The sequence below is a fragment of the Chrysochloris asiatica genome, unplaced genomic scaffold (assembly GCF_000296735.1).
Source record: "Chrysochloris asiatica unplaced genomic scaffold, ChrAsi1.0 scaffold00038, whole genome shotgun sequence".
Classification (NCBI taxonomy): Eukaryota; Metazoa; Chordata; class Mammalia; order Afrosoricida; family Chrysochloridae; genus Chrysochloris; species Chrysochloris asiatica.
In genome coordinates, this window is record NW_006408556.1 from 4,629,092 (window position 1) to 4,646,009 (window position 16,918).

Genomic DNA, 16,918 nt, shown 5'->3' on the forward strand with positions numbered 1-16,918 from the left:
CTAGAAGGACAGAAGATACTTCTTGAAAGAAAGACCAACAGGAAAAATACAAAACAATATAGGCAGCCCAACTGATTACTAGCAACAAGCAAGTTGCTTGCTCAGGAGACATCAAGGCAAGTGGTCAGGTCCCCTCAGAGCAAGCCCCCTTCCAAGACTAAGACTCAATGGGAATACATGCTCTGATTGGTGACCATGTTGGTCTCCTTCAGCATCTCAAACTCTTCAGGGCACCTACTTGTTCATCTTCTTCATAGGTTATTTTGAGAATTCCTTCTAATCAAGTGAGTTGTGGACGATTTCCACTAGGTTGGTTTTCCCCAGAATTTGATTTTTGATTTCATAGACTGATAAAACTTCCAAAAATTAGGATTGACAATATTGATATCTCATGTATATAGTTAATATATTTATTGGTTGATGAAAAAACAAACAAAACTATTAGTTTATTAATGCCATTTTTTTCATAAAAGCTTTCTCTTATTATTGTGAAAATATATACTGCACAACTTAGCATTTTTCACATGTCTTTTCTATAAAAGAAAATGACAATTTAGTAATGTCAGTTACATTAATTGTGTTCTGAAAATAATACCAATATCTGTTGTCAAATTTTCTATCACCATAAAAAGAAACTCAGTGTCATAAAAGTAATTTTTTAAACAACAAAAAGTAGGAAGGAGATAACTTCAGAATAAAAGAATAGTTATTTCAATTAAACACATTTATCTTAAACAAAAAAACCCCACACTGTTCTTATTTTCTTCATTTTGTTTCAGACCAGTGAGAATATTGTCATGGAAGCCATGGCTCTAGGCCACAATAAAGATAAGGAAAGAGAAGAGAGATGCTAAGGCATGTTAGAGAGAGAGAAAGCCAAGGTCAGAGGTTATCAGTGAGGTGCTTCCCTGCTCTGAACTGACATCCCCTCCCCCAATAGAAGACTGGGGTAGTGAGGTTTTGCTGTGCTCACACATCATGTGACTGAGTAACCCCCTACCCTTTCACACTGACCAGGGCTGGCTGATCTTGGAGAGAGGCCATTGAGAAAGGGTACAGTGCCTACAGTTGGGAGCCTGGGGTCTGGGCCCACCTCAGCTCCTCACCAGTTCAGTCACCTAAGGAAGTCCTTTTCCTCTCTGATTTCAGTTTCCTTACCTTAAAATAGTGTCTGAACACAAACAAAAACCAAGAACCATATATAGAATATTTTGCAGAATTTCAGGGGCTTTATATCCCTGTTTTTGGTGGACTTCCTGGGGACTCCTGGACCCCAGATCAAGAACCCCCAGTTACTGCCAGTCCTGACACACAGCTGCTTTCCTCTTATCCACAAATCTGCCCCTTTCTTGAGCAGTGGACAAACTTTACCAAGTATCTAACACTCACAAGGGCAGGGAACCGGTGAAACTGTAAAAAAGAATGATTAGCCCCTGAGGGTCCCCCCTCCCACCAGTTCACAGTGGAGCTGGGAGACAGGACAAGATGAAAGAACAGGTAACTAGTCAACCAAGAGAGAAGGACACATACCTGTGTCCAGTTTCAGATTGTGAGTGTTGGAGGAGAGAAGCAGTGACCACAGGACTTCTTTTCCTGGGGACAAAGCCTTCTGGGTACCCAAGGCAGTGTAGAGTAGTGGGAAGAGCTGGGACTTGGAAGCTAGACTGCCTTGGGTTTATATCCTAGCTCTGCCACTTAATCATGTAATTCCAGAAAGTTACTTCACCTTGAGACTTCACGTTGCTCATCTGTAAAATGGGGATAAGATTGATGCAGCAGAAATAATAGTATGCACTAAATATGAGGAATCTGTACATAGACCAAGAGGCAGTTGTTCAAACAGAACAGGGGGACACTGAATGGTTTCAATTCAGTAAAGATATGCACCAGGATTGTATTCTTTTACCATACATATTCAATTTGTATGGGGAGCAAATAATCCAAGAAGCTGGATTATATGAAGAACATGTCCTCAGGATTGGAGGAAGATTTATTAACAACCTGCAATATGCAAATGATACAACCTCGCTTACTGAAAGCAAAGAGGACTTAAAATACTTATTGATGAAGATCAAAGACCACAGTCTTTGTTATGGGTTACACTTCAATGTAAAGGGAAAAAAAAAATCCTCACCTCTGGACCAATAAATAACATCATGATAAATGGAGAAAAGATTGAAGTTGTCAAAGACTTCATTTTGCTTGGATCCACCATAAATACTCATGGAAGCAGCAATTAAGACATTAAACGATATATTGCATTAGGCAAATCTGCTGCACAAGACCTCTTTAAAGTGTTCAAGAACAAAGGTGTCAGTTTGAGGACTAAAATGTGCCTGACCCAAGCCATGATATTTTCACTAGCTTCATATGCATGTGAAAGTTGGACAATGAATAAGGGAGACCATAGAAGAATTGATGAATTTGTGTTATGGTGCTGGAGAAGAACACAAAAAATACCATTGACTGCCAGAAGAACAATTACAGCCAGAATGCTCATTAGAAGTCAGGATGGTGGGATTTCTTCTCTCCTACTTTGAATATGTTATCAGAAGGGATCAGTCCCTGGAGAAGGACATCATGCTTGGTAAAGTGGAGGGTCAGTGAAAAAGAGGGAGACCCCCAAGGACATGGACTGGCACAGTGGCAGCAGCAATGGGCTCAGAGCAGCAATTGTGAGGATGGCACAGGACCAGGCGGTGTTTCGTTCTGTTGTACATAGAGTAGCTATGAGTTGGAACTGACTCGATGGCTCCTAACTATTCCAAGGCTCCCTTGCCGATGGTTGAGATCATGTGACTAGTTCTGGTCAGTGATCCGTGAGTAGAAGAGGTGTGTGTCACACAGGGCTAAGACACTTAAGTGTCCATGAGCTTCTTCCATCTTCTATCTTTCATCTTCCATAATGACCTTGGAAGCTAGTCCTCACATGGCATGGTTACAAGAAGGAAGAAGATCTCTGAGCCCCTTCCAGACTTTTCATGAGTGATAAGTAAAGCACTAATATGATAAGTCACTGATATGTCCAGGAGTTATACAAAGGGAATTCAAAAAATTCATGGAATAAAGGAATGAAAAGATCATGCAATTTTTCCATGAGCTTTTTGAAGCCCCCTCGTATCTTGTGATGGCTAATGTTTATTAATCTAATTTGTTGTTGTTGTTGTCATGTGCCGACTCATAGCGACCCTGTACAGGGTTTCCGAGGCTGTAATGTTTACGGGAACAGAAAGCCTCATCTTTCTCCCGCGGAACAGCTGGTAGTTTCGAACTGCTGACCTTGCAGTTTGCAGCCAGATTCGTAACCACTACGCTACCAGGGTTCCTTATACTTAAACCAAAAACCAATTCCATTCGTGACAAGCTGTGTGTGACAGAGTAGACTTGCTTCATAGGGTTTTCTCGGCTATAATCTCTGCAGAAGCAGGTCACCTGGACTTTCTTCTGTGGTACTGCTGCGTGGTTTCAAACCCCTAACTTTTTGGTTAGCAGTCAAGCGCAAATTGTTTGAGCCACTAGTGACCTCTACTACAAGGAGGGCTAATTGAGACAATGGACAAAAAGGCCCTTTGGGTACAGCAGGGGCTGTTAGTCTTGTAGAAAATAATTCAGATAGGCCACTAAGAATAGTTTCCTGAGAGCAAAGTTTTAAAAGTAGAGGCAGGTGAAGTGTTGGGAGTGGGGAGTGGTCCTCTAGAGTGAAATTTTGAGGAAGACACTATTGTTGTTGTTAAGTGGCTCTGACTTATAGGGACCTGAGGAGCGGCTGGTGGGTTTGAACTGCTGGCCTTGTGGTTAGCAGTCTAGTGCTTATGCTATAGCGCCATAGAGACCTTCTTCTCCCCAGTTCCACTGATTGGGGAATAATCTCCACTCGTGAGTTTCCCAGCTCTGCAGTGCCATTTTGCCCCCATACTTCAGGACTTTCATACAGTGAATACATGTAGAATCTTAAGGTCTGTAAGAAATCTTGTCCTACCACCTGATTCTTACAATTGAGTAGACTGGGCCTGGGAAGAGTATGAGAAACAGGGAGGGGGGCTAGGGAGGAGAGAAGGCTGAGTTTCTTGAAAGATATGAGGAAGAGAACCAGGGAAAGTTTGGTACAACTAAACAGCCGAAGGATGAGTTAGGATATCAAGAAGGAAGTTATTTTCCTTTCAGCATACAAGTAACTTTTGTGTGATTTTTTTTTTTCTTCCTGGTTTGGAACATCTTTTGTGGGAACAACTATAGTGTCCAAATTGCAAGGGAAAAACAATCAAACAAATACTCCTCAAGGAGGAGGAATCTCCCCCTTACGGTTTATCACAGCATTTTGCATGTGTTGTTTGTTTGTTTTCACACGGTTGGTTGTTTTTCCCTTCCTTTCTGCTTTCCGGAGTCTGTTCCTGATTGAAACGAAACCGTGTGTGCATGACTAGTGGCTTTGAGTTGTCTATGCTGAGCAATCGTCCTAGCTGGAGATGCCATCCTTTCCCCTGTGATAGGAATGTGAGCTGTTTTTTGGTTTTGTTGTTGATTTCGAAACTTCTTGATGATGGCTACAAAACAATATAGACTCCTGTGGCCAGGGACACGGTGATTTCAAAGTAAGTCACATTTGTACAGTTTGGGAGCTGTCAGAATTGTGTTGTAAGTGTGCAGCCACCCCACACTGCTGGGTCATTAAAACTCTGTTGGGTAACAATCTGTGCTCACTTCTGAAGATCTAAAACACACACAGAGCCACTGGATGCACTGACGCCCACTTTGTCCCCGTGCACATTCCAGAACACCTCAAAGATACCAACAGTGCCCCAGTAGCTGTACCTGAGGCTTCTACTCTGAGTAGCCCAGATATGAACGCACTTGTTGAAGGAGTCACTGGCCAAATATTTCCTGTCAGGGCTAAAAGCTACACTGTAGACAGATGCTTCGTGCATATGTGGATGCAGACGCCTTGCTCCACTTCCCACAGCTGAACTGTAGAATCAAAGGATGCACTTTCGAGCATGATGCTGGAGTTGAGGTTGCCGGTAGCTGGCTCGGTGGGTCTCCACTTGATGGTGTAGATCTCTTTGCTGTGAGCCTGAAGGTCACGGACACACATGTCCAGCTTTATACTCCAGATCATTAACATCATGTCATCGGAACAGCATGCAAGCAGCAGTCCGGATGGATCCTCATATGTGTACCCTTGGAAGGTTTTGACTGGTGGTTGCAGCCAAGTCTGCAGACGTGAATACACATCTCTGTGCTACAGGAGGCAAAGATAGTGTGTGCTCTGCCACTCTTCATCCAGAGCGGGGGCATCCCAAATTATTGTTGCTTTGTCTATGCCAGCACTCAGAATGTAAGTTCCCTTTTTGTTCCATTTCAAGGTCAACATGGGGCCTTTGTGTTGGCCTAAGGTGCTGGCTGAATGCTGAGCGTGTTCTTCCCTTTTGGTTTTCCAACTCCAGGTCTTTGCACATTTATTTATAGTATATGACTTTGTCTTTTTGAGCTGACCTTTGAAATTTTCTGTTCAAATCTTATACCTCCTCATTTCTTCCATTTGCTTTAGCATGTCTGCACTGGAGAGCAAGTTTCAGCATCTCTTCTTACATCCATTTTGGATTTTTCCTTCTTTCTTGTCTTCTTAATGACCTTTTGCCTTCTTCCTGTATGATGTTTTCAGTGTTATTCCACAACTCTTCTGGTGTTCGGTCTTTAGTGTCTAATACATCAAATCTGTACTTCTGATGATCTCTAAATTCAGGTGGGATATGGTCAAAGTCATATTTTGCCTCTGGTGGACTTGTTTTAATTTTCTTCAGCTTCAGCCTGAGCTCGCATATGAGCAATTGATAGTCTGTTCCACAGTAGGTCCCTGGCCTTCTTTTGGTTGATGATATGGAGCTTTCCTGGTTGTGGCACTGTGGGCTAATGCGTCAGACTTCAAAGTCGTTCGAATTGCAAGTTCGGTGGTTCAAGCTCACCAGCTGCTCTTTGGAAACCCTATACAGTGTCGCTATGGGTTGGAATCGACTCAATGGCACTTAACAACAACAAGATGCTGGCTAGATTGCTGTCTTCTGTTCATATCCTGGCAAAGCCATCGTAGGAACCTGTAGCCAGGAGTGTTCAGTCGCCATTCCAATCCAGCAGGCCATACCCTTGTTACTGGGCACGTCATGGCCCCCTTCCAGTATACAGCGTCTCATCATCACCTGGGTGGAGGATCCATTGCTGTTCTCATTGAGGATCCTTATCCTGGGTAGAGTCTCCAGTCCCCAGGTAAGGAGGTTACTGACAAGGATCCAGGCACAGATGAACACCTCAAAACAGGGTGGCTTTTTTGGGTGGGATCTCGACTTAACCGATTTCCATTGGTTTATAGTGATTATTTATTTCTTGCATTTGCCCCGTTTTGACCTCTAGTTCTTTGGTGTGTTTTGCTGGGACAAACATACAGGAGAGGCTGGTCTGCTGTTGGACCAGCTTCTCTCCGAAGCCCCGCTGCCTCGTCTGCACCCCCACGTCTAACATCACCGCGTCAGCCAGCAACAGTAACTGGATGGGCCGGCGTCGTACACCGTGTGATCCTTGTTGATGATGAGCTGGACCGCCACACACTGCAGCCCCTGATGGAGGATGGAGAAGAGCGCGGACGGCGGCACTAACGTCCGTTCGCTGATGGTCTGGCTGATGTGAAGGCCGAGTGGGAGAAACGTTACGCGGACTTCTGGTATAGACCGCTGCACAATGAACTTTCCAGCTCTGACCACGTAACCGCAAAGCACCCTTTCAGAGCCTCTGCGGCGCGCGCGGGTGGATGGCTGGCAGCCCGGCCTCCAAGGGACCGAGGGGGCCGGCTAGTGGCCCACCGTCGCCAGCGCCCAGACTTGCGTGATTGTTAAAATAAAATATTATTTTCTACCTGCTGTCCTGCTTTCCCTCCAGAGCCAGGGAACTGGAAGACCCTCCCCGTCGGGGCGGGATCGCTTGTGACCTATTAACTCCTTCCACACCCCAGGGGCGGGCCCAGGGTCGGAGGGTTTGGAGGCCAGGGCCAAAGAGTTCATTCCGTGGTCCCTCAGGAGCCTCACCTGATCGCCACCCAGACCCATGGTCACAGCCTTTGCCTTCCTCGCGGGGGTCCTGCTCCCCTGCTGGGGCGAGCCCCTCCACATCGGAAGTAGCGTAATGAAGGTGAGTGGAAAGAGCGTTTAGGGAACCTTACATTGTCATTCGAGGTAGAGAGCTGGTGGCAGAGGCAGCTCTGTTAAGTTAAAGTCAAAGGTACGGGAGTGGGGAGTGGGGGAGAGGGTTTGGAGGGAGGCACCAGGGTTAGAAACCACCTTGAATTGGGGATTTGGTCCCAGAAGTCTTGAAGGGTTCCCAAAAGACTTCAAAACCCTGCTTTCCCCGGTGGCTCGGAAGATGAAAATGTCCTTATGATCAAGACCCACCCCTCTCTCCGAGCTCTATCCTGACACAAACTCCTCCCAGCCAGTGCCCTCCTCCAATCCTGGACCCTCTTATCATCCCTGAAGTCTTCCCAGCCAACCCCCCACTCCCACCCCAATACCTGGCCTAGCTTTCCCGTCTTCTCACACCCACTGCCAGGGGCCCTGTAGACACAGAAGTTCCTTCTTATTCTTCACTCCCTCCCTTTCTGCCTTCCACCCCCTCCCCATGATCTGTTTCATAAAGCTTTGAAAACCCTATGGGGCAGTTCTAATCTGGTATATAGTGTTGCCACGTTGAAAATCTACTCTCTGGCATTAACAGCAACCACGGAGCCTCCTTACTCACCACAGGACACACTTTGGGACCCACGGAAGTGAAAGGGCCCCAGGAAAGGGGAGACAAAGGGAAAGTGCTAAGCCCGACCCTTCCTCTCCACTGAGCCCTGCTGATGGAGGAAGTGGTGGGGGCAGAAAATGGCATGCAGAGAGGCTGGAGCTTGGGGGTGACCGGTTCAAATTTTCCCTCCTGGACTTTTAGGGGCCTTTGGCAATGCTGGGAAACAACCTCCACCACCATGCAAATACACAGAGAGCTGGTAACCCTGGGAGCTGTCCCCAGGCTAACAGAGATCCTTCCTGTCCCCACAGATCAACGGGGCCAAGTGCTCCCACCACTCTAACTGCCAAAGTGACTGCTGTCTTATCAACTTAGACAATGGTGGCTCCTACTGTGCACCTAAGGCCGGGTATACCATGGTCTGCCTGCCCCAGGTGAGGCTTCTGGCAAGCAGGGTACGGGAAGTAAAAGGAGACACAAGTTCCACCTGATTTTGTGTGTCCCCTCTACCAAAGTGCTCACCGCTTTCTCTACCTGGCAAACTCCTGTAAGACTCAGCTCCAGGTACCCCTCACAGCTCTCACATCCTTGGCTCATAACTTCAGCCATAGTTTCTGTTTGCCTTCTCTACTGGTTGGAGCTCTTCAAGAGCAGTGATGGTGTCTTACTCATCTTTGAATCCCTACACCACATAGTAGTTGCTCAAGAAATGTTTGTCGAGTGGGTGAATCTCTCTATTCTATCATTACTAAGGCAAGGTGGTTGTTGTTAGGTGCCATTGAGTCAGTTCTGACTCATAGTCGCCATCTATAGGGTTTCTGAGGAGCAGCAGGCGAGCTTGAACCACTCATTGACCTTGTGGTCCAACCTTGTAGTCCATTAATCTACAGCACCACAGGTGGAGAAATACCTTCTTCCCACTACCAATTCCACCTCTCTGTCACAAAGACCTAGTTTCTTGAGAGAAGCACATTGTTGTTATTAATTACTGAGTCATTTCCAACTCATAGCCATAGTGACCCTGTATAGGGTTTCTAAGAAGCAGTTGGTGAGTTTGAGTCCCCAGCCTTGTGGTTCGCAGTCCACTGCTGATCCTACAGTGCCATATCAGGAGTTCCTGAGAGAAGCATAGCACTGAGAAAACAGGATCACAGCTTTGGAGTTGGACTTGAGTTGAAATGCTGTCTGTGTGCCCCTAGACAGATCACTCTGCTCTCTGGGCTTTAGTTTCTTATCTGTACAATGGGGCTAATGCACTTTCATCACCAGGTTGTTCCAGGCGATTAGCTGTGTGCAATCAAGCATGGTTGTTATTAGCTGTGTAATGCAGGGAGCAGAAGGCACAATATGTTTTGTTCCTCTTCTCTCTCTTCTGGCCCTGAGCCCAAACCTTTCTAAGGGGGATGAGCCTGCCTGGAGAACTGATAATGCCTTAAGGAGCCAGCTTGAAGTGGCCAGGAAAATTGTCATTGATTCTGACTCATCGTAACCCTATAAGACAGGGAAGAACTGTCCCATAGGATTTCCAAGTCTGTAATGTTTATGGGTGTGGTGCTGTGGGTTAATAGGCTGGACTACAAAGTCAGTTTGAACGGCAAGGACAGTGGTTTAAGTTCACCAGCTGATCCTTGGAAACCCTATACAGGGTTACTATGAGTCAAAACCAACTCGATGGCACTAAACAACAACAACAACAATCTTTATGGAAGCAGACTGCTACTACATCTTTTTGCCTTTGGAGCCTCTGGTTCAACTGCTGACCTTTCCGCAACTAAGTGCTTTATTTTTATTATGGGTCCTTGATCTACTTTATCTCCTTTAATTCTCACAAAAACCCTGTGCCGCTAGTACCCCTACACCTTGCTTATTGACAATCTCATTATCCAACATGTCATATTTATAACAATAGTAAAAGAATATTATCTGACTATTTTACACCTTAGCAACATACTCCTGGCAATGATGAATGCCAGGGTGTGAGGTGGGATGTGATGGCTAAGGCTATGTGTCAACCTGATTGGGCTGTGATGCTCAGTGACTTGGCGGTTATATAATGAGATCATGTGGCAGTTACATAATGATGTGTTTGTGATCCAGTGTAGCTATCCTTAATTTTCACATAATGCTGATTTTCACGTAACAACCTGGTCTTGAAACCTAATTATGTTGATAACTGAGGAGTGGAAGTTCTATAATTATCCCCATTTGACAAATGAGGAAAGTGAGCCAGAGAAGCTTATTCACTTCATCAGGACAGTGCTGTAGAGTCAGCTTAGAACTGGTTGGCAGTAAAATTCCACCCAGAGGTGACTCGGAAGAAAAGCCTTCATTCTGTTTCACGCCAACATGTGTATTCTTATTCCTGCTACCCAAGAACTTTAGGTGTCTTCCTCCCTGCACCTTGGTGACTCCTCTTACCTCCTCCCTGCAGACCAAAGGAGCCACCAACATTGTCTGCCCCTGCCGACCAGGCTTGAGTTGTATTACCAAGGACTTAATGTGTCCCCGCCGGTGCCATATACTTTAGAGGAGGACCCAGGCTGGCCACCATTGCCTCTCCTTCTGTCTCTCAGAGCCAGAGACTTTGGATACCCCTACTGTGCTCTGAACCATCTCCTGAGACATTAAAGTCACTTTCAGTTTTTGGTTTCTGTCTATATTTCTTGAGACAGGGATCCTGGTAAGGATTACTCGTGGTCTGGGGGTAGAAACTGGAGCCAGAGAGGCATGAAGGAGCTTGGTCCTATACAGAGGCATGATGGTCTCGGACCACCAGTGCAAGAAGGAACAGGGTAGGGGGACTGCATCCAGGAAGGGGTCATGTCTTGGGATTAGAGGGTTGTGAGGGAAGGGTAGAACTAAGGAATATGCCTGGAGAGTGTGTGTTGGGTGCCAGTGTCTGAGTGTGTGGTAGGGAGAGATGGAACGGCGTCTCAATGTTCTGTGACAAGAATGAAAGGGCACTGGGGACGTGTCTGTGAGAATGTCTATGGGAAGAATGAATGCAAAAACAGCTAACATGCTTGGCTGCTGACAGAAAGGTTGACCGTTTGAATCCACCCAGACATGCCTCAGAAGAAAAGCCTAGAGATCTACTTCTAAACAATCAGCCATTGAAAACTCTACAGAGCACAGTTCTACTCTGACACACATGGAGTCACCGTCAGTGGGATTGTATCAGTGGTAACTGGTAACTGATGTAATTGTTCCTATTTTAAAGATAGGGCATTGAGGCCCAAAGTTTCCTTCTTAGTAAGGGATGGAGCTCTTAACCTTGAATCCACCTCACATCTCCATATTATGTCTTCTAGAGAAAGGAAACACGACTGTCCCACAATCTTCAGCAAACATCCTGCGATGAGTTCTGATTGGATTGGCTTAGTCTTCTTACGGCTCATGAGCCAGTCACTGCAGTGGAATTTGCTGATTGGCTTAGGCTAGGTTATGTGCAGGGGTGGAGCCAAGATTTTAAATTCTGAAGGGAGTAGTGTGACTATAACCCTGCATGTTCCCATAGCTGGCAATATCCTGACCTAGTGGAAGCTCAGAACTCTACAAGTACGTCCCTCCCCGGCTGAAAACTCTATACAGGGTTGCTATGAGTCTGAACTGACTCCACGGCACTTAACAATAACAATCATATGTAATCACCACCCTGTCAGTTTGTTGTGCTGTGATGATTTGTGTGTTGCTATGATGCTGGAAGCTATACCATCAGTATTTCAAATGTCAGCAGGGTCACTCATGATACGCAGGTTTCAGAAGAGCTTCCTAAATATGATACACTAGAAAGAAAGGGCTGACAATCTCCCCCAGAAAATTAGCCAATGAAAACCCTGTGGATACAACAGAATATCCTCTATCATGCTAGATGAGCCTCCTAGGTTGGAAGTCACTCAAAATACACAGAGGCCACAGTGGGCATACCAACAATCGGGACGATGGTGCAGGACTGGGCAGTGTTTCATTCTTTTGTGTACAGCAGAGTCCTCAGGAGTTGAAGAGTCCTTCTACAACAACTAACAACAGCAACAATTGTATGTAAATTCTTTTTCCAGGATGGGGGCAGGGCTGTAAGCAAGCTAGACAAAACTCTGTCCTTGTAGAACTGACATTCCAGAGTAGGAGGCAGACAATGCACAGGCAACTAAATAAAATTTACAATATATCCCAGTTGTTGTCTGGAGTAAAATAAAATAAGGAAGGGGCTTAGGGGCATAGGGAGTGGTGATGTAAGGAGAGGTTAGCATCTTAAATAGACTCAGGGAAGACTTTACTGCACTGTGGGCTAATGTGCAGGACTGCAAGGTCAGTTTGACCTGCAAAATCAGCAGTTCAAGCTCACCAACTGCGCCTCAGAAACTGCATACAGGGTCGCTATGAGTCAGAACCAACTCAATGGCACTTATCAATAACAACAAAGATTGCTGACTGCAAGGTTGGCTGTTCAAACCAACTAGCTGCTCCTCGGAAACCCTATACAGGGTCATTATAAGTCAGAGCTGACTCAACAGCACACAACAACAACAAAGACAGCAGCAATGGAGCACAGTAAGCAGATGTCTGGAGAAAGAGCCTTCTGGGTGGAAGGAACAAGCAGTACAAAGGTTTAGAGATATTCGCGGAACAGCAAGGAGGAGGAGGGAGAGAAGAAATACTAGGCGATGAGGTCAGAGATGAGGTCAGAGAAAAAAGGTGAGTATTAAGTATTCTCATTTATCCAGCAATTATGCATAGAATGCCTTCTGTATGCATGGAGTTTAGTCCTAGAGGCTAAGAACTACAGCTGTGAATGAGAAGGTGAGAGATTCCATGCCTTCCTGGAGCTGCAATCCTAACAGGCAATTTTTAAAAGGTAAAGTTAAACAAAGATCATTTCAGAGTGTCATAGTGTTGTGAATACTATAAAATAGTAAAACAAGGTGGTTAGGGACTGTTCTAGCTGGGTGTCTCAGAAGTTCTCAGACTGAGACAAGAGAGGGAAGCAGCCAGGCAGAGATCAGGGGGCAGGTTGTGTGCAGAAAGACCAGCAGATGACAATGCCCTGGGGCCAGGTCAACATAGTGGATTCTTCTGGCTATGGCATCTGTGTGTGTGTGTGTGTGTGGCTGAGAATTTGAAGGGCAAGGAGGACATCCCAAGGAAGTGTGACTGCTCCCCAGAAATGGAGACATTCCCAAACCAGCAGGTCCTCCTTCACACCCTTGTCTCTGCTCTCCATTCTGGCCTGTCAATCCTCCATAGCCCCATCCCTTTTTCCTCTGGCTTAATGGCTGCCCTGGTGGGACAGAGGCTGGATGGAACTTCAAGAAGACCCTGACAGACACAACAAGAACATCACGGAGCCTGGGCAAGGTTTGCAGGAGAGGCTTTAATTGCCAAGAACCCAATTAGAAAACAGGTGCTGGTCAGTAGGGTGAAGGAGGAAGAGATTGGCCAAGCATCCTGGGGCATGCTGGATTGGGTGCAGGGGTGGATGAGTGGTCTCACTCTTTGGAGCGTCCAACGTCATGGCAGACACCAAAGTTGGTGTTGGTGATGGCACCCACGATGGTCATGTCCACCTCACAGGTCAGGCCCCGCTCACAGGGACACTTGTAGTAAACCCCATAGAGAGTCTGCAGAGACATGAAGCCAATAGTCATGGGATATAGGGGGCTGCTTTGGCATCACTCACCCTGCCTGACCCAAGAACCAGAAGGCTAGTTAGTCTGTGTACAGATGGTGCTTTTCCCAACCACCACCTCAGGAGATGCTGCGGTTCTGGAGACCCCGGTTCTAGTCTCCATGTTGTGGCTCTTACTAACTTGCTCTTACTAACTTGATCCCTTTGAAGCCTCTATATAACCATCCATGAAATAGGGATACAAATACCTGCTCCCAGCCATCTCACACATCAGTTCTGTGAAGGTGCTTTGAGACCTATTGACCTCCCTTCTTCTCCCCTCAACATTCTACACCATTCTAACCCTCCTCCCTGATCTGGATCCCTAGGCCCAAAGGCCTCCTCCTCTGAGTTAGCTACACCGCCCCCAGCCCCTCAGCACCCACCTTGGGAGAGCACTCGCTGTTCTCACTGGCCTTGGGTACGCAGCGGGCCAGGCTCAGCCCGGTATCACGGTGGCAACATTTGCTTTTGCACTGGACACTGTTCATGCAGAGCTCACCATCTTCCTGCAGAGACAACCAGGACCCTCCTAGTCCCTTCCCCACACAGACTCCCACCCTGCCATCCACTGCCATAGCAGTGCCTCCCTGGGTGGAGGTGTTGAGAAGGAATTCAACCCCTGGGTCTGGCAGCCTAACTGTCTATTGCTGGTCCATGTGAAAAGCGGGCTGGGGGCCAGGACACATAGATAGATTCTAGTATCAACCACACCGCCAACTCTCTGGGTGGCCCTGGACAAGTCACTACCTCAGGGATCCCATCTGGAATGTGCATGTGTGGCCCAAGAACAGGGTCTCCAAAACCTCTCTGGGCCCCACGTTTCTTTGAGAAGCCTGTGAACGTAGAATACCTTCTCCCTGTAAAGTTTCCTTCCCACATGTTTTAACATATGAGGAGCCTTCATGAAATTCATGGAAAAATTGCAGTAAAAGATAATGGAATTTTTCCACAAACTTTTTGAATTCCCTTTGTGTAATTTCAGGGAGATTCTGGGTCCCATATTAAGAGCCTCTGAATTGGTTGACCCCAAAGGACTTCCCTGGTTCTGATGTGGGATGGAGAGTCTGTGTGGGGCAAGGTCAGACTGTGGGGCCAGACTGTCTGGACCAGGCCCAGCCTGTCCAAGTTTCAGCTGGATGACTTCAAGCAGGCTGCTTAACCTCCCCAATTTCAGCTCTCCATCTGAAAACAGGATTAATATCAAGGATACCTACTTCACAGAGTTATTATAGGGACTTACTGAGTGAATATTCTGGGACATTTAGAATGGTGACTAACTCACATCACAATAAGTGTTCTGTGAATGTTAGATAAATTGTTCTAACAGATTCCCCCAGGAGAGATGATAAGCCTGTACCCCCACCTCCCACCCTGGGTCAGAGGCTTTTAAAATTTGGCAACATGCTGAGTCAGGGTTTCCGGGGCAGAACCCAGGACTCTGGATGTTTATAAAGCTCCTCACCACCAAGTTGAAACATTCTTTGAGATGCTCCGGCCAGTGGCCTGGAGATGCTGGTCAGCCTTTACAGGGACCGCTGAGCAGAGGTGCAGGACGGCATGGGCAGTAAGGGAAGAGAGGTCGCACCTCCCAGTCTCAGCCAGCACCAGGTGGGGCTTTCAGAAGAAGTCAGCCAAGGTCCATGCCTAAAAGATTCCCAGTGGGGATTCAGGTGTTGCCTGCCTTACAGACCCTCTTACCAGGTTGATAAAGATTCCCCGGGGGTCTGGAACCGCGTAGGCCACTGCCACAAGGGCAACCAGCAGAACAATAAGGACTTTCTCCATGATCTGTGGGGAGTAACCAGCAGGTCAGGTGACAGAGGACAGAGCCAGTTGGGGTGGTAGGGCTATAAAAGGACTCTGTCCACATGTGACGCACCCTCCCCAGCCTGCTGCCGTGAGCAGAGTAACAGCTGTGATCAATCTTCTGGGGGCGGTGGGGGAAGAGGGAGTCTCCTGATAAGGCAGCTAGGTGAGCACCCGGTCATCTCTCACACATGTGTGTTTGTTGGGGGTGGGGCGATGGGGGTGGTCATATTGCCTCATGGTTAAGAATATGAACCCTGGCGACCTTAAAAAAATGATTTTATTTTTGTCCTTGTCGTTGAGAATAGACAAAATTAATTCACCAGTTTTTACACGCACAATTCAGTGGCCTTGATGACATCTTTGAGTTGTGCGACATTCTCTACCCTCCTTCTCCAAGTTGTTCCTCCCCCATCCACATAAACTCACTGCCCCCTAAGTTTCCTAGCTACTCTTTGCAGTTGCTGTCACCACTTAAATCCCATATAATAATGGTCAAGGCAGACATTCTTTACTAGACAAGCTAAACTATTACTTGGTTTCAAGAAGACCTCAGGGACTATTCCTTAAAGATGATCTTAGGACCATAGTTTCAGGGGTTCATCTAGTTTTATAGTTCCAGAAAGTATGGATTCTATGAGAATTTTAAAAAGCTGCTTTGCACATTTCTCCTTTGGATCATGATTTTTCTATAGGATCTTTGATCATAATGTTCAGTAATAGTTGTTGTTGTTGTGAAGTGCCGTCAAGTTGGTTCTGACCCATAGTGACCCTGTATAGGGTTTCTGAGGAGCCACTGGTGAGCTTGAACCGTCGACTGTGGTTCAAACCGACTTTGCAGTCCCACTCATTAACCCACAGTGCCACACCAGCTGGACACCATCCACTTCATCTGATGAGGAGGTAGTTGTTCCTGGAGGCAATTAGCCCCACATTCCATTCCCTCCTCCTATTCCTGACTCTCCTTCTTCTGTTGCTCTGACTCTGAAACACTTTCAACTGTATACATTTTTAGCTGGGCAACTCATTTAACTGTTCTATGTCTGTTTCCTCATCTGTCTACTGAGGATGACTTCAAGAATCATGAGGGTTAGGTGAAAACAGTATCTATGTATATACACACATAATAAAACCTGTGAAAACTGGAACCTGTGTGAGGCAGAAACCTGTCACAAAAGAAACACTCAAATGTTTTCCACTAAAACAAACAATCGAAAAGTAGAATGACTGCACTTTCAAAAGCGGAAAATGTGAGAGCCAGAAAAAGAAAGCAGTCCCATAGAGTTCCGGCTCTCACAGGCCTCAGTGTATGTGAGTGTAACGGGAGCAGCAATCACGATTTTGCCTTTCTTAAGCGAGAGACCTAGGTTCCATCCCCAGCCAATGAATTACATGTACAATCACCACTCATCTATCAGTGGAGGCTGTGTGTTGCTGTGACGCTGAGCAGCTTTTAATGGAGCTTCCAGACTAACACGGTCTAGAAAGAAAGACCTAACTATGTACTTCTAGAACTCAGCCAATGAAAAACATGGATCACAAAGGTCTGATCTGCAACTGACCACAGGAATGATGTGAGAGTGGGCAATGTTTCTTTTCTGTTGGGTGTGAGGTCACCGTGGCTGCAGGACTAACTTGGCAGCTGCTAACAACAATAACACCAACATATAT

At 46.4% G+C, this 16,918-nt stretch overlaps 2 protein-coding genes and 1 pseudogene across 3 annotated transcripts; 1 reads left to right on the plus strand and 2 right to left on the minus strand.

Moving 5' to 3' along the window:
- Positions 1 to 4,697: 4,697 nt before the first annotated feature.
- LOC102831329 lies at positions 4,698 to 7,094 on the minus strand (annotated as a pseudogene).
- Positions 7,093 to 10,300, plus strand: CLPSL2 (colipase-like 2). Its single transcript, XM_006860566.1, has 3 exons — positions 7,093 to 7,176; positions 8,085 to 8,207; positions 10,205 to 10,300. Exons 1-3 carry the CDS (start codon positions 7,093 to 7,095, stop codon positions 10,298 to 10,300), a joined length of 303 nt encoding a protein of 100 aa, XP_006860628.1.
- Positions 10,301 to 13,259: 2,959 nt separating this feature from the next.
- Positions 13,260 to 15,226, minus strand: CLPS (colipase, pancreatic). 2 transcript variants are annotated; one of them, XM_006860397.1, is made up of 3 exons: positions 15,140 to 15,226; positions 13,825 to 13,947; positions 13,260 to 13,391 (listed from the first exon to the last, which is right to left on the minus strand). In XM_006860397.1, exons 1-3 carry the CDS (start codon positions 15,224 to 15,226, stop codon positions 13,260 to 13,262), a joined length of 342 nt encoding a protein of 113 aa, XP_006860459.1. The 2 variants fall into 2 exon arrangements, with proteins under 2 accessions (XP_006860459.1, XP_006860460.1); XM_006860398.1 differs by lacking the exon at positions 13,825 to 13,947.
- Between the last annotated feature and the right edge of the window lie 1,692 nt (positions 15,227 to 16,918).